Source organism: Fringilla coelebs (genome assembly GCF_963513975.1).
Source record: "Fringilla coelebs genome assembly, chromosome: 11".
Lineage (NCBI taxonomy): Eukaryota > Metazoa > Chordata > Aves > Passeriformes > Fringillidae > Fringilla > Fringilla coelebs.
The window spans coordinates 6215896-6233320 of NC_140037.1; the positions used below are offsets into that span (position 1 = coordinate 6215896).

Sequence of the window (17425 nt, forward strand, 5' to 3'; positions counted from 1 at the left end):
GGCAGTGCCAGGGGAGAGGGGCCCAGAGCCCACCCAGCCTCCCTCTGGAGCCTGCAGGGGGTGAGGATGGGACCTGCTGCCTTTTCCAGCACAGGAGCTCTGAGCTGGCAGTGCCCCCAGCCCCCTCTGAGCTGCCTTCTCCTGCCTGGATCAGGAACGGTGCTCCACTGGAATGCTGCACCCAGGGCAGGGGGGCTGGCCCCAAACAAGGACATTTCTCCCACCTTTGCATGCTCAGGTGTCGCTGGTGCCTCTCCAGGGGTGGCCAGGGCTGTTCCACACCCACTGCCTGACCTCCTGCAGTTAATGGTGATCTCACCCAGTCTGCATCCCTGCACCCCGGGGGGTGCTGGGGGACTGGGATAGGGAATCCAGCATGGATTCAGTCAGGGCTGCGCCTCCTCCTGTGTTATTTGAATGAGTTGGACCCAGGTCAGAGAATATTCACAAGTGGGAGCAGGCTTTTGGGGCCAGGAGCAGCTGTGAATTTGAGGTAAGTAGTTTTAAATTGGTTTCTTTTCATTAAATAGAGGTAAATTGTTTGCCTTTACTATCAGGGAAATGTAAAGGTGGGGTGTTGGAAATAATCTGGAAGCTGCTGCTGGTTTAGTGGTGTTGGGATGTCGGGTTTAGTGTTGTTGAGGGATTTTTCCCAGCCACGGTGTATTTCAGGATAGTCCAGCTCCTTTCCTGGGAGAAGCAAAGACAATTACACTGCTTCCTGCCACAGGGTCACTTTCTGCAGCAGCCTTGCTGAGGTGACCTATTCTGGGAACATTAGTTGGAAAGAAAGTGTAAAAACCACACCTAATGCATATTTCTCAGCAATATTACAATAATTTATAAAGGCATCAAAACAAACTCAACATCTATTAACAAGCTGATTTTGGAAACAAAATTTAAATTATGAGGACATTTTGGTGAAGTTGAAGGCACCTTGAAAGGAGATGGAGTAAAAATGGTTCTGCAGCCTCCTCCTCCCTCCACTGCCAGCCTAGCAGCTGCACAGCTCTTCCCTGCTGCCCTTTCCCCACATTTGGGGCAGGCAGTGGGAACCACCCTCTCTCTGTCCACATCAGTATTTACTGTTCCAGGCACAGATTCTGCACATTGATTGGAAAGAGATAAAAAATTGCTTCATGTTTTTGTGTCCCAGTGAGGTCAGTGATGAGTTTTCTTTGTGGATTATTTTGCTCTCAGCATTGCCCAGTAGAACAACAGGAAAGCAGAGCTGCTGGGGGATGGAGCTGAGGTTCCTGCAGTGTCCTGGGCTCTGCCAGCCCAGCCAGGCCTGCTGGGGGATGGAGCTGAGGTTCCTGCAGTGTCCTGGGCTCTGCCAGCCCAGCCAGGGCTGCTGGGGGATGGAGCTGAGGTTCCTGCAGTGTCCTGGGCTCTGGGACAGGCCCTGCTGTCCCTGCCCGCAGCTCCCAGCGCAGGAGGTGAAGTCACTGTGTGTGAACAAGGCCCAGGGACAGCAAATGTCAAATTGCCAGTCCAGGAGAAGCTTCAGCCCGGCCTGGGCTCTGTCCTGCAGGGCTGCTACAAGGAATTAAACATTCATTCCAGGCAGCATTTGGACAGGGGACAGACTCCTTGGATTCTTACAAAGCTGGTCCTGTAACAGGTGCAGCAAAGGCAGCACAGGAGCAAAGATCTCTCAGTGCAACCTGGTTTGAGAAAAACCCATCATCTCTACTGCTCATTAAACTGCTAAAAAAGGGAATTGCTCCAGGTGGAGTTTGCAGGTAGGAACTTTCACAGTGTCAGAGGTCAAAGCACCCTGCCTGGGCTTCAGTTCTTCAATTGCAAATTTTAACTGCCCAGTGGGTTTGAACTGAAGCCAGGCTGGGCACAGTCTCCTGGAGGTGACTTTTCCTGCAGCCAAGGATCCTTTGAGCTTCCCCTGATCCCATAAGTTGATATTTTGCTCCAGCTGCAAGAGGGACATGAAGGGAACTGCAGGAGAAATCTCACCTGCCTGGCAGTACAGGTGCTTCTGCCCCTGCCTGAACTCTGCCCTTCCTCACTGGAGCATAAAAATAAGACAGGCATCAGGCTGGGCCAGGGCTATCTGACACCATCCCATTCCCTTCTGGGGAAAAAGCTGCTTTTATCAATCCTAAAACCAGGGAAACCTGTGTGCAGTAAGTGAACCTTGCCCTTGACCTTTGGTAAAGCCACATTTTGCAACATCATATTTCAATGAAACCCCTCTTGCTGATGCCTTTGAGAGTGGTTCTTTAAGCTGTTGAAATTGTCCCTTTGCAATAAATCAGTGAAGCTGGCAGGATCCTAAACTGGGATTTGTGCCAGGACCCTCATACAGGTAACAGCTCCACCAGGCTGCCCCAGCAGCTCTGAGTTACTGTGGAGTTTTCATGTGTTAAATAATCCCTTGGGTTACTGACACCTAAAAATGAGGACTGGGAAATCCTGATAGACAGAAATGCCTAAATTGGGTCCCCATCCTTACAGATCTGGTAGCTGCTTCTAAAAGCCTCTGTTTTAACCTGCTCAAATACTCAAGGGAAAGCAGAGCCCTAAAATCAAGGCAAGCCTCCAGGGCAGGTTATGGAGAAACACTGGGAAGAGCTTTCTGTGCTCCACCAATCCTAAGGAGCTTTAATGAGCCTGGGAAGCTCAACAACTGTTGGATTAACCCTTACTTTGAATTCAGCATCCAGATTTGTTGGTAAAATGTTTTCCATAAAAAGGAAGCAAGGAGTCTTCCATGGCAGTGCACCAGGAGCAGGAGTGGAGCAGTCCCTGTTTCCCTGTCAGGTGTGGCCTGGGTGGTGCCCAGCTGCTGTTGGATACCTGGAAGTGTTGGGGGTTTCTTGGAGCTGTCACACCAGGCTCCCTGGCCAGGACACCACCGTCAGGGTGACTTTGTTCCTCTGCTCCTTCAGCATTGGGATTAATTCTGAGTTGCTCATTCCTATTGCTGGCACTCCGTTCACTGCCACGATTTCATCTCCACACCTGCCCAAAGACAGGATCCAGTCAGGACTGGGTTCATTATTAACCCTGCACCCATCCCACCCTGAGCCAAACCATCAACTCCTCCTTGAAAGAACTTCTTCCCTTGAGTCAGAGGGCGGGGAAGAGAACCCTGCTGGTGCTTGGGTGACAGCAGTGGGGGTCAGGCAGCAGGGGAGGAGCTGTGCTGGTCAAACCCTGCTGGCCCAGGCCAGTCCTGCAGCTCCAGGCACCGAGCTGCACTGCCACCACCAGAGCTGGGAGAGGGCCCTGCCTGCCCCTCTCTGGCACACCCAGCCCCTTGTGAGGGGCCAGGGGGCTGAGCCCTCACAGCCCTGTCCCACGCTCCAACAAGGAGCCCAGCTGAGCCCAGTGCTCCCACCTCAGCTCTGGGAGCAGAGCCCAGCTCCCTGCACCCAGCTGTGTCCCCTCCCTGTGTCCATGGCAGCCCTTGGTGCCCCGGAGCCAGCTCAGCTCCCCAGAGATGCCTGTGGGGTCCTGCAGCCCCACCCTGCTCCTCTCACTGGGACCTCCCCACAACCACCTAAAGCTCAAGTTAAGGTTCCTGCACAGGAGATTGGGATACTTCTCCTAATCCAAGAGGTTTTATAGTCTGGAACCTCCAAGATTCATCTCAAACACCCCTTTTTACTTTTACCTAATTTCTTAATTAAACCCTTCAGAGTTAGGTTTTAAAGGGCTGTAAATTCCTTTTCCTTGTACCTTTATGGAGAAACCAAAACACTGCTTAACGCGGGCCTTAGTTTGTTACAAGCTTGGCAACAGTATGAACTTTCCAGCTGTGCAGGAGTCATTAAGCTGGAGCTGAGCTCCTTCCAAGGTCAGAGTCTGGGAACCCCCGGCCCGGGGGTGGTGATGGTTCCCCGGGTACCTCACACCTACTTGAGTTTCCTGTCCCGGAAGGCGGGAGTCCCGGGCACGATGGTTTTGATGAAGAAGGGTTGGTTTCCTTTGCTTTCCTCAAAGCCTCCCACGATGCTGAAGCCCCAACTTTCCAGGTTTCCTTTACTAAGGACAATATCTTGACAGAAGTGAAGGTAGCTGTGTCAAAAACAGAGAAGTTATGAGGAAAATTGCCTGAGCAGGAATTTGTTTTCCCTCGTGGAAAGCACAGCTATGAACAGCATCATTTTCCTGGTTTTTAGGATTTGAGACACTCCTTTGCAAGGTGTGTCTGAGGGTTAATTCTCAAATAGGATGATGCCAGTCCTTCTGAAATCTTTTCCGAGTCTTGGTTTAAGAGCTAAGAGCTCTAAAGGGGTTTGGGATCTGCAAGACTCCTGAATGACTTCATGAGTTCTGCCAATAAACACCCTCAGCACCAGAGACAAACCAAATTAACAGTGAGCAGCCGCTACAATCATGCAAGTGATGAGTGGAGGGTTTTATCCCCTCTGTGCACGGCACTGGCACCAGGGAGGCTTTGGGCATCACTGGCAGCAGCAGATGAGAGCAGGGAAGGGCTTTCCTGCAGGATCCAGGGTGTCCCGTTCTGATGTTGGGCTCCTTGGTGAGGGCTCCTGGCTCTGGATGCCACAGTGAGGTCTGTGTCCTCAGGGAGGCCGGGCACTGTGAGATGGAAGTGCCAGCAGCACTGCCCGAGCTGGGGACACAGAGCCCCGCGAGGTGACACGGAGGGTGTGGCAGGAGCTCTCCTGGGCCCCGGCTCCCAGGCTGGCTCCAGCTCCGGTTGTATCCTGGCACCGAGGAGCTGTGAAACTGCCGCTCATCATCACCCGCTGAGCTATTCCAGCAGCTAAGCTTTTCCTAATAAACGTTTTTGCCTCAAGGGCTTTGCTTGAGCAGTTTGCCGAGGAGTTTCAGATTTCAAAAGCTTTCCCAGTTAACTTCTCACCAGGAGAAAGATCCAATTATCTACTTTCAAACTGTAATTTACTTTTGTAGGAGTTTTTCGCACATAAACACCAGGAGACCCAGCTCCAGCTTACTGATCCCTCCATGCTTTCCTTCCACCGGTAGCACACAAGTGCAAAAACACAGCTCTGAGCCATGGCTGTGGCAGCTTCTGCAAATGAATAGCCCCGAGAGCAACAGTGGCAAGGACTGCGTCAGCACAGCACATAAATAAAAACATCGGGCACGTTCTCCAGGAGCTGGAAAGGGCTGTTTGCTAGGAATCTGTTTTCCATATTAAAAAGGGGTTCTAGGAAGAGAAACTTAAATTTACCACAATCAGAAATGACTGTGGGAAAAGAATTGGAGAGTTTAGGGAAGGTCGGGTGCAGGTTTATGGTGCCAAGCACGCTGCTGAGCTGGCAGTTCCTGGTCCCTGCTGGAGCTGCAGGGGTGGGACTGGGAGCTCCACATGGTTCTTGTGGGAAGAGTCAGACTGGAGTCAGAAAACTGCTTTTCCACCCCAAGACTTCTCCACAAGCTACACGGTGCACTGTGCTTTCAAGAAACAAAGGTTTTAGAGAGAAAAGATAATCAATCTAAACTTTTGTTTCTGGTACCTTTGGGATCCAGGGTGTGTTGATTTGGAACACAGCCCAGTCCAAACCAGCTTTTGAGATGGTATTTTATACTGTCAGTGGCTGGTGTGGATTTAACACAATGCTAGGAAGAAATCAAAGTTTCTGTTTGACAGAAACAAATCACAGATACAAGAATCAAGGCCTGAATGAAACACTGTGGGCTCAAGTGTTGCAAGGATCAAATTCACTTCCCTAGCCCTGAGCACTCATTTCAACTCACACCTTCCAGCGTGATGTCTGGGTTCAAACTAGAGAGAAATACATTCCTCTAAAAGGAAAGGGATATTTCTACTGGAGCAGAGGAGTAACTGAGGGGGAAAAAAGCTGAACAACCCCAAAATTGCACATGGAATTAGCTTTGAGCTTTCACCCTGCAGGACACACCAAAACTGAGGCCAGGGCAGCCCCAAGGAGCAGATCCCAGTGGAACAGCTGGTGCTGGGTCCAGTCTGGGCACATTTCTGGGGGTTTCTGTGCCAGTGTGGTGCACACAGGGTCTGTCAGGGCCACAGGGCAATGGACACTCCCCTGCAGCACTGGGGGTTTGGTTCTGTGCAAAGGAAACCAGTTTGGGTGGGTCAGGAGCTCTCTGCAATGGAACCACCCCACAGCAGTGATGGCACTGGGATCTCACTGCAGCTGCACCCCCTGAGGTGCCAGAGCCACCTTGAACATGCCCAGGTGACAAACACCATGTGGGTGACCAGCCAGTGGCCACCAGCTCTCACTGGGAGCAGCTGGGAGAAGCAGGAATTACAGCCCTGTTTAGTGCTGGAAACAGGAGGAAGATTCTGTCAGATCCCAAACTGGGATCCTTGCTGTGTGCCTCCTACCAACCCTCACAGCCAGAAGTGCAGCCACATTCCAAGGCCAGAATTCAGGCTGGAGTAAAAGGAATCTGGAATCACTTCTTGCTTCAGGAGTTAAAAGAAGGGGGAACATCAATACCAGCAGCAAGGGAATTCCCAGCAATGCATGAAATGCAGGTGATGTCAGGACACTCCTGAAGTGAAGGCAGGAGACCCAGGAGCAGAGAAGACTCCAGTCCCTGCACAGAGCACGGGGAGGCTGCAAGTCACCTGACAACCAGAAAAATTGGGAAAGGAAGAAAAGAAGCCCAGCCAGGCTTTGCCTTGCTGTAGTTCACTGCAGCAGCAGCTCAGGGAACAAACACCAGGCAGCAGCTGAGGGTTTGTGTCCTGCTTTGTGCTCTGCAGGTGCAGCTCAGGGCCAGCTCACACCAGACCTGCCTGGAGCAGAGGGGAGCAGAGGGAGATGGGAGGAGGTGTTGAGCACAGGCCAAGTACAGGAGACACAAAAGCTGCCTTTCCTTGGGCTGGTTTGTTGAGCATTTCTTTACAGGCTGCTAAGTAACATAACAGAGGCTTTGTGAGTGGTTCTTCTTTGGGTGTCTCAATGAACAAGGCTGTAAATGAGCCAAGATTTGGCTTTATGTTCCACCTGCAGATGCTTCTGCAGTCAGCTGGGATGACAACTGACTGCTTTTCACAGTGTTTTGATGTAACTAAAGGGAGGGAGCCAGAGGTTCACCCCTCCAGGAAGGAGAGGGAAGTTCAAGCTTCTCCTGGAACTTACCAGGTCAAAACCTGTGCTGTAAAGCTTGGCAGCAGGAAAACTCAGCTGTGCAGAATCATTTCTGCTTCATGCTGAAGATGACACAGTTACAACAGCCAAGAAGAGTTAGACTGAAAGAATGTCTGCCCCTAAGTGAGATGATCAGATTAGAAACTCCCAGACAGCCCAGGCGTCTCTTTGCTTGTGTTAGGGGGTGCAGAAAGAGCCACAGAGGGATTTCAGTCAGTACTTTAGCAAGGACTGTACCTAACATTGACTACTTCTCTTTAAAAAGGGGGTTTCAGGGCCTCTAAAGCGTGGTTACTGTCCAACAGGAGTGTGGGAATGATGGGTCACTCCAGAAAAACAGTGGAATTTCCTTATGTACTCATTATTCTATGATCTCATCGGCAAACGAGGCTTTCCACTGCCTTTCAGCTAAACAGGAATACCAGGAATGCTTCCAAGTTCATCAACAAAGTAATTAATTTCTAGTGTTGGAGTGAAAGTCAACCCTGTAATTAACAGCTCTCCATGCAGTCCCTGACAAACATACCTGGGCAATCCAAGCCACGTGATCCAGAGGGGAGACCAGCTGAATCCCTGCTCCCTGATGTCCAGGGCTGGCTCTGGGGAGTTCAGGGACAGGATTTCCAAGGCTTTCAGTGTGACTGAGTGGGAAGCTGCATTGGATTTCAGAGCTGAGACAGCTTCATAGTAGTTCAGATGAGTCAAATCGATGCCATTTATGCTCAGAAGTACATCCCCTGTTGATGAAATAAAATGGGATTATTACAGGCCTTGAGCAATGGAGCCCATTTCAGCCTCAAGGGGTCAGGGGAGCTCCCTGTTTCCAGCCTCTCTCAGTGTCCAGTCCAGCTTCCATTGAAAATACCCCACAGTTCCCAAAGGATAAAGGGTCTCAGAGCCTCCCTTACCTCTCTTGATTCTGCCATCCCTGAAGAGGCATCCAATGGGCTGCACACTTGTCACATAGATAGGGAGCTTGTTTTTGTTATCCCTTCCACCTCCAATTGTGATTCCCAAAGATTCCTTTGGCTCCTTTTTTATTGCAACTGTCTTCTCATGACTTACATATCCCTGAGGCAAATCCTACAGAGCAATGACAGCACAAAATGCACTTCATTAATGCATTTAACAGGAGAAGCCCAGCTCTGGGAGACAGCAACATTTGTCTCCTTCATCCAGAGCACTCCAGCAATGTTGCTGGAGGGCAAAGTCAGCTTCCCCTGTCCTTGCTGGGTGGGAATACAGAGCAGCATTTCTAAGGTGAACCCTCAGTGCTATCCTAATGATCCCAAACCCATTTGCTGCAGGGAGATGCTCCCTCTGAGGAGGGGAATTTTGCACTGAGGAAGAAGCCATGAGCTCATCTCAGGGCTTCTTATGCCAAGCAGTGAAGCTCTTCCTGACTGAATGTTTAGGTTGCAGTGAAGGCACACATTAGAGCACAGGCTGTACAACAGGGTGTAAATGTTACTCAGGGATTTAAATGCAGGAACACTCCAGCCACACAGCACAGGAACTCCCTGAGCTCCAGGGACACTGAAACACACCACTCTGAGCAGCTGCAGCAGGTTTGTCACTCAGCTGGAAGTTCTACACGCAGATTATCTCTCTGGGTTCAGCACACTGGGGATTGTCCTCTTGCTCCTGCAGCTTGTTGTGCCCCCCAAAGGGGTGGCAGAGCCACACTGCAGTCACAGCAGCACCACGGGGCCACCTGGGGATTCTTCTCCTGGACCACAAAGGGCTCTGGCTCCACACCAGCTCAGCTGGGTGTCACTGCAACACCCTCAGTGTGCAGGCTTGATGGATGTCAAGAAGCAGATCTCAAAATATCTCAGGGATGGCAAATCCCTTATTGCCCTTTCCAAATGATTAAACACCAGCTCTGCATCAACACTGAAGAAATTTTGTCACCTTTTTCCCTTAAAATGATGTTTCCCTATAGATGACAAAGTGGTTTTTCAGTACCAAAAGCCCCAAACCTGCCCAAGCAGAAATGGAGCTGCTGATCAGCCTTCTGTGATAAAACCCCATCCCAGAACAGCACAATGCATTTGCTAAAGCAGGAACAAGCAGCACCTTGGCCTCATTTCCCAGCCCCACCTTCTGGTAGCTGGATTTTCTCCTGTAGTGGCTCTGGTCTGGCCGCCTCCGGTGGTGCACGGGGCTGCCCCCATTGCTGCTGCTGCTGCTGCTGCTGCTGTTGGAGGTGCTGCCATCCTCCCCTGGCTCCCCCAGCTGCAGCCCAGACTGCCTCAGGATCACAAAGTTCACTCTGGATTCCGTGGTCTGCCCAGAGAAACAAGGAGTGGAAGTTAACAAGACAGAGAAATGGGTTAGAAATGAGGGACAGCCCTCATTGCCTTGGGGAGAGAGAAGGGCTGGCATCAGTTCCTGCAGAGGTTCTCCAACAGGTCCTCAGTGTGATGCAAAGTCTTTTGTGATGAGCCAGGGAATGTGATTGGAAAAAGAAAAAGGGAATTAGCGAACATGAGTCAGAAGGAACAGGAGCAGAGGCAGGCTTCACTCTCCTCCCTCCCCCACAAATGCCAAACAAGAGGAGGTGGAAAGGGATGATTAATTCCTGCACTTTGGTACAAACAACCAAAATAGCATCCTGTGTTGTGCCACAGAGTGAACAGAGCTGGAACCCTGGCTGGTCCACACACAGTGACCACGACAAGCACGGGATGCTTTTATTGCACAGGAAGTTGTTAAAGCTCTTTCCCTCCCAGCTTTGTTCATCTGTTGTTCACCATCTCCCATCCATGTTTTCCCCAGGGTACCTCTGGTTAAACACTTCTCCAGCTGCTTGTCTGGCCTTGGCAGGGCTGCAGAGGAAGTGCTCCCATTGTTCCCGCTGCCCTTGTGGGGTTTGTTCCTTCAGATCACCTGACAGAACCTCACAGTGAGGGACTCACTGGGGAAGGCCCACGTGCTCACTCGGGTGTTTCCTGCCCTGCATGGCAGAAATGCAGTTGCTGCTCTCACTCCTTGCCACAGGGCCCTGCTTCCCTGGTGCCAGAGTGAATTCCCTGGCCTTGGAGGAGGGATTTTTTAAGTTACATTTAAGCAAGCATTTCAATTAGGCCTCAGAGGAACAGATCACGTTTGGAAAACTGTCACAGTTTTCCACAAATGTCACTTCCAAAGAGATTCAACCCCCAAACCTCATGAAGCCAGTTCTGAGACTTTGCTTGCTGGTTCCAGTGGGATCAAAAGAGTTCCTCATATGGGAGTTGTGTGTGCACGTTGCAACAGGAATGCAGCAGCACTTGTGGGATGCAAACAAATTCTAAGAGGCCACAGAACAGAAGCACAACATGACAAAGGACCTCAGTGCTGGAACTCTGCTCTTTCTCCCATGGCACTGCACTCCTCTGATAACTGAAGAGAACTGCCTCTCCCTCCTGCTGACCTCACGTCCTTTCTGGGATATAAACAGAATGGGACGAGGAGCATTGTGTCAGGATCTGTAGATAAAAACACAAACTGGAGGCACTCGCCTGGGGAGATAAAGAATTTAAACTGATCTGTGTGATATCTGCTGCACATGCAGCAGTCCTTAATCCTTTAACTAGAATTCCTTGCCTACTCCTTCCACCAAAACCTCTGGCATGCTACAACAGGAACACATTCCACAGGGAAAGACCACCCCTCTTCTACCCATTCAGTACCTTGGAATGCTTTTAGCCTGAGGTGCCCCACGTTTTCTCTCTTCACAAATACAGGTAAAATGGGGACAAAGGGCTTCAAATCAGTCCAAAGGAATCTGTTCTGATCCCATCTCCAGCCAGCACCTTCAGTGTGACTGTTGGAAGCACAAGAGGCTGCCCTGATCCCTCCCTGTCTGCTGCAGGAATCCACCCAGTGCATCCCAACATTTGCTGTGCAAGGCTGAGAGGCTACAAACACCACACAGGAGCTGCAATCTCCTCAGGTGAACTCCTGTGCCATGAGCCACTGCTTCCCCTCAGACCTGTCAGGGCTGACTCACCACGGATTCCCACTCTTGGTGTTTATCTTCATTTGGAAGTGGCGCTTCCCACACATCCAGAGGGGAGTCACTTTCCGTGACAGAGATTTGGGGGAATGCAGCTTGCCCTGGTGTGTTCTGTTAGCCCTGGCTCAGAACAGGAGCCCTGCCATCAGCCACTCACAGCCATTTCCACACAGCCTCTCCATGTCTGAACTCACCTGGATTATCTGGGCAGCAGCCTCAGGAGTTCCTTGCCTCAAATCCTGACCATTTATTGAAAGGACTCTGTCATTCCGACTCAGCTTCCCATTCTTGGCTGCCAAGCCCCCCTCCAGGAGATCCAGAATAAAAATCCCTGCCTCGTCAGTCTTCCTGATCAGTTTGATTCCCAAGGGCTCGGATCGGTCTCTCTTCACCAAGGTGACATGGATCACTTCCCTGCTCGTGGCAGTGGAATCCTGCTGTGCAGTCCTGTTGGAAAAGCCCTTCTCCTGCAGGACCATGAGGTGGAGAACAGGCCCTGGGTGGCGCAGGAAGGAGACAGCCTGGCAGTGAGTCACGCTGCTGATGTTGACGCCATTCACCTACAAAGACAAACAAAGCACTCACTAATCAGAGCCCACATTAATTAGGCACTGTCCACAGTGTGGGGCACGGCCAGGCTGGGGCAGGATGGAAAACTCCCTGTGCAATCTCTGACTCTGATGCACATTATGGAGCAAAGTTCTCTGAAAAAGAATGAAGAAAGCTGATGGAATTAGACTGTAATAGGTGAATAACTGAGGACAGGCACAAGACAGGACAACCCACACAGCTAACAAACCTAAAAATGTTCAGTCATTCCTTCCATGCCATGTAAATGCAGATCTGCTTTTCCTTAATTTCCAGCATTCAGTACAGGCTTGGAGAAGACCCAAATCTCCACTTTTGATGCTCCATAGTCTACAAGCTTCTGGAATCATCCACTCAATTATGTGATTACCAGGGTGACTCTGAGAAGGACACGTTTTGCTTTGCCTGCTGTCACATAAGATTCTGTGCAGTCTTTTAGGATGTTAATAGGGCTCCAAAGCGTGGGGCCTGCCCTATTTGCTGAGACTGAGGCATGGATAATCCAGCTGGATAAAACAGGAGTCACTCCATTGCTCTTCCTGAGAAACCAACTCAGAGATCTCATCAGCCACTTGTGTGGGGGCTGCCAGCCCTTCCTGATGCCCACTCCCATGGGACAGTGAGGAGTTATGGCTTGGCAGATGATTGGGCAGCCATGGCTGGAGGTGCTAACAGTTGTCACCATGTGTACAAGGTGTCACCACGGTCACCCAGGGCCACACTGCCCTGCCAGTGTGGGCAGTGCCCTGGCTGTGGGTCAGGTGGGGGCTGGAGCTCTGCATTTACTCACATTTTGGAGCTGATACTCACTGCCAGTCAGCAGCTCTCACCCTGGACCTGCCCACAGAGAATATGCAGCTTAAGCAACACAGTGGAGCAAGCAATTATGAGACTTCCTAACTAGAGCAGAGAAATGGGGCTGCTGTGTGAAATTTATCTTTTACTTTATCCAAAACAGCCTACATTTCAAAAAGCTGTCAAATATGCAAGAGAAATATGAGTCTGACAGGAAGGAATGCCAGAAGTGCTCCTGAGCCCCAGCAGACACACAGTGCTGCTGACACAGAGGTCTGAGCAGTGCTCTAAAACCCTCAGCTGCAGAGATTTCCCAGTTTTTCCAGGCACTCTCCTCCCCCAGGAAGAGAAGCAGGGGGGGCTTCCCTACCTCGAGGATGTGGTCTCCAGGAGCAATTCTTCCATCAGCAGCAATCACAGAGTCCCGCAGCACTTCCTGAACAACGATGTTCCCCAGGGGGGTGTCCTTACCCCCAACTATCCTCATCCCCAGCTCTTCCTCCGGATCTTCCCGGTGGATTTCGATGGTGGTAGTTTCAGCCACAAGACTGCTTCTCTGAGGAAGGTCTGGTTGTGGAAATTGAAGAGAAAAAACAACACATTAACAGAATTTTCCTTTTCACAGCGCCCCAAGATTCAGGTTGTGTTCAGTCTGGAACATCTGGAGGGAAACCAGCTATCGGGAAACCAGCTATCAGGAGACCTAAGGTCACACAGAAAGCTTAAAACCCCTCTGTTTCTTTAGAGTTTCTCCAGAATTTTTCCCATTTTCTCCTAGCTTTTGGTGAACTCAAACTCTTTATTGTTGTTGCTTGGGATTTATTAAAAGGCATTCAGTCTGGTTTGGCTATATTTAGAGATTTGTTTTTCTCCTGTGATAGCTTGGCCTGCTAGAAGTACACACATAACAAATTCCAGTTTCCATGATGCCCATGAGGGAAAGGGACTACCCAGCTGTAATTACTGCTCTGCAACTTCCTTCCTCTAATTTCCTTTGCTCCCCTTTTCCCATCCCCCCTGCAGAACAGGAGGAATGTTTGGCTGTTTCACAGCAGACTGGAGATGAAGCAATGCTGCACTTTGAAGATGAAAGTTGCTGTTAGCAGGTGGGCTGAGATCTCCCAGCATGGGGACACTCAGGCAGGCCCAGCACTGCCTGGCAGGGTGAAGGGCAGGTGTCACACCAGGGATGCAAAACCTGCTCCAGGTGTGCTTTGGGAGAAAGCCAACATGGAACTGAACTGACCTGTGAGTTACCTCTGTCCCAGGCACAGGGGCTGGAAGTTGAGCCTAACTTTGAGACAAGGCACTGAGGTTTCCACGCTGCTGCCTCCTACCAAGCTGAGACAAGCGCTGCTACACTGAAGTGGAGATGGTGATTTGATCTGCAAGGCTTCCAGAGCTGCCTGTTAATCAAAACCTAACTTATGCTACAAAAACACCAGGAGGGAGGTACTGACCACTCCAGGAAACTGACTGTATATTTAACTTTCCTAACAAGATTAACAAGAACCTGGAACACTTCCTAGTTACTAATTATCTGGCTTCTGCAAGGGCTTTAAGTGCTCCACATTCACATGGACAGGGACTGCCCTTGTTTCTACACAGAATACTGCAAATACTGACTACAACCTCACAGAGTTTCTCCAAATGGTTTTGTACAGTTTTGTGCCTGTGAGCAGACTCTGCCACCCCTGATGCCCATGAATGCATCTCCCTTCTGCTGAAGGAAGAGATGCCTCTGATGACTGCTAATGGCTGAGTAGCTTTAAGGATGTCTGACAGTGCTGGGGGCACTTAGAAATTGAATTTTCTGAGATAATTGCCTTATTGGTATATCATGAAAGGCAAACACATAGTTCCACTTCTGTATCAAACTCTCACCTTCTTCAGTCTCCTCAAAAGCTGGATTAACCAGTCCAGGCTCTGCAGTCCCCAGTGACACCACAGCAGCTCCAGAGCTTTCTGCCACAAGTGAGGAGCCTGCGCTTGGGAGCTCTGGATCCTTGGGCGTGTTTGTGTCCCCCTTGGCAGGAGGCTCTTCCTTCCCTTTGGAAATGGGATTCCTTTTCCTCTGGAGCTCAGATTTGTATTTCTTAAACCCAGGACACCTGGAGAGAGATTGGCAGGGACTGTCAGTGACTGTCTCTGCCTGGGCAGGTGACCCAGCACACGAAAGCTCTGACAAACCTGTGGGAAGAAGCTGGTTCCAGATCTCACCAGTGCAGTCCTGGTTTCTCAGATGATAAAACTGATTCTCATTTGACCTTCAGTTTCTACTTATACAAGTATCAGCTTAAGTGCAGTGGCTTGTTATTTCACCACTTTTGAAATTATTAAGCAAATTATTTGAAAAATAAGAATGTAATAGAAATAGGAGTCTCCTTTGCTAAATATTTACCTGGCAAACAATCCATAAAGAAAACAATCCCTCTTAAATATAAGCAAATACTGAGCTCTGACGTTGTAGAGATCACTATGAACTGTATCTTGATACAAAGAAAGTGGCTCAAGTTTCAAGCTCAGCTTTGAATTAGGCTTTGTTTTAACACACCAGCTACACACAAGAGCAGCAAGGGAGGATTGGGCATTTTCTGCTGTGGAATGAGACCTGATTCTGGACCTGGTGCACTCCCAGGCCATGCAGGTGATGGCTCTACCTGAATGGGAGCAATTGAATTCCTAATCCCACCGAGTGCTCCCCAGAGGTCAGAGGTCCCAGAACTGGGATGTAACTGTGCACACAAAATGTGCCCTGGATGCAGATACATCACCAGCCTGTCTTTTATCACAAGTGTTTATAAAAAAGGTGAGGAGGTGATACATGCAAAAACATCACTTTCAGAGACATGAGTAGTATTGGGTGTTTACCAGAGTCACTTTTCAAATTAAACTGAACTATTTACACTCTGGCTAAAGAAGTCTCATCCCAGGATTACTTCCTCTGGTTTATTCCTACTCATTTATTCTCCAAGCAGTAAAATAACCCTGAACTTAATGACAGAAGCTGAGTGATCCTCTTGTGCACATGTCCCTCTTAAGATATCAAAACACAAATTCGATTTGCAAAAGGCAGGGAAATTCCCCATGAAAATAAGTTACTATGTGTTTCTTATTTCCTTAAATTCTTCTTGTATCAGTTAATCTCACTTAAAACAATTTTCTTATCTGGTTTTTTTTTTTTTTTCCCTCTCTATTTTTCTATCTGATGATCCACTTGCACCCACAGCCCAGGTGAAATCGCCTGGACTCTTAGAATACTCTGTCCCCAAGAAAGATACAAACAACTGTGGAATATATAAGAGAATGATACAGTTTCCAGGCAGGTCTCTAATGTAAACATTTGAGGTGCCTCCCTCCCTCCCCTATGTGTAACTCCTGTGCCAGAGGGATTACAGAGTGACAGGAGTTTACTGTTAGCAGGGCAGATTTGCAGAGCAGAGGAAGGCCCAGCCCTGGTGTGAGCCATGCCCCAGCCCAAGCAGCCAGGACAAAGGGTTGCTTCAAGAAAAAGGAGATTATAAACTTTCACCAAAGGGAAAGGGGCACCCAAGCATCTTCCATCCCTTCCCCTGGCTCTAACATGAGCTCTCAGCTCATGGGGACTGAAGGCAATGAAAATCACAAGGGTTCATCCTTGGCTGGGGCTGCAAAGGTATCCTAAGTGTACCTGCTCCCTGGTTGGCTTATTTTTACAATATGTGATTGCCACAACAAACTACAACACAGCTGAATGAAACAAGCCTGTGGCATTTCCCATTGCTGACAAATACACCCTGCCAAGGAAGGTCTGTTCCACCTGCAGCAGGGCTTGCACTTAGCTCCACTCCTTGCAAATCATTAACCAGATAGGAACAAGGGTTCTCCACGCACCACAGCAAGAGCTCTGTCACCTGCACTCCCTTTAAAGTGACAGGGTCCTGCCTGCTAACAGCTCAACCAGCAGGGAAGCACCAAAAAATCTCCTTTCCTCTACACAAGAGGAACAGAAAAAAACATAGTAATTCTCATTTTCTTCTTTTTCTCAGCAAAAGAATGAGAGAAGATAATGGAATTATAAGTAGGTGTTTCAGCAAGTGCATAATGTGCAGCTTGGAGGGACTTGCACTATTTGAATCAAAGACTTATGTATTGCACATCTTAATTGGACCAATTAAACCAGCAGCACTGCACAATCCCTTGCTTTCAGAGCCTTGACTTTGTGCCTTTCTTCTCTGCACAGGGGAAACAAGAATAAGCTTGTTTGCAACAACTCCAGAGCTGGTGGCCTAGTTCAGGACCCACAGAAGTCTGGGTGTTTGACAGGTTTAGCATCTGCAGACAGGCTGAAGGTGAGCAGCTCAGAGCACACACACAATTACACTGTCCTCACCCACCCACCTCTGCAGCCTCACCCTGGCTTCTCTGGTGTCCCACCTTGCTCCACTTTAGGGAGCTGCTCTGAGAACAGAGGGTGCTGAGAAGCAGCACAGCAGCCCTGGCAATAGCAGGATGGAAAGGGGAATGCACCTGTTCTGCAGGTGAGCTTCCAGCTCACAGCGCTGCATGGTCTGCTGGCACTCAGCCTTGAAAGGACACAGCACAACCAGCTTATCCAGCAGGTTCCTCACCAGCAGGCTGGACTTGTGGCACTGCTGGAAGGAGAGCTTCTTGCGATCCATGGGACAGAAGTTGTACTCCTGCATGAAGTTCTCGAGGCACTTGAAGCAGTACGTGTGCCCGCAGGGCGTGTCCATGGGCTGCAGCAGGGGCTGCAGGCAGATGTGGCAGATCAGCTCATCGTCCACCTCATCCTGGAAGTTGTACAGGTGATTGTCCAGCAAGGGGTGGGCCTGGCCACACTCACAGCACAGCTCGGGCGCTTGGGACACGCTTTCCTCAGTGACGGGGTCAGCCATGGCAGGAGATTGTCACACAGCAGCTCTGCCACAGACCTTTA

General features: G+C 49.8%; 1 protein-coding gene across 2 annotated transcripts in view; it reads right to left on the reverse strand.

Moving 5' to 3' along the window:
• Positions 1-826: 826 nt before the first annotated feature.
• The window catches only part of LOC311158044 (ligand of Numb protein X 2-like), a 29480-nt gene continuing 12881 nt past the window's right edge, over positions 827-17425 (reverse strand). For both annotated transcript variants that reach the window (XM_084213157.1, XM_084213158.1), the window contains exons 2-10: positions 16996-17420; positions 14371-14597; positions 12857-13053; positions 11298-11663; positions 9204-9389; positions 8009-8183; positions 7627-7837; positions 3883-4041; positions 827-2982 (exon numbers count right to left, since the gene is read on the reverse strand). In XM_084213157.1, coding sequence (XP_084069283.1) covers positions 2847-2982; positions 3883-4041; positions 7627-7837; positions 8009-8183; positions 9204-9389; positions 11298-11663; positions 12857-13053; positions 14371-14597; positions 16996-17384 — 2046 coding nt within the window. In that variant the 5' untranslated portion in view covers positions 17385-17420 and the 3' untranslated portion in view covers positions 827-2846. The remainder of the gene's footprint in view (positions 2983-3882; positions 4042-7626; positions 7838-8008; positions 8184-9203; positions 9390-11297; positions 11664-12856; positions 13054-14370; positions 14598-16995; positions 17421-17425) is intronic.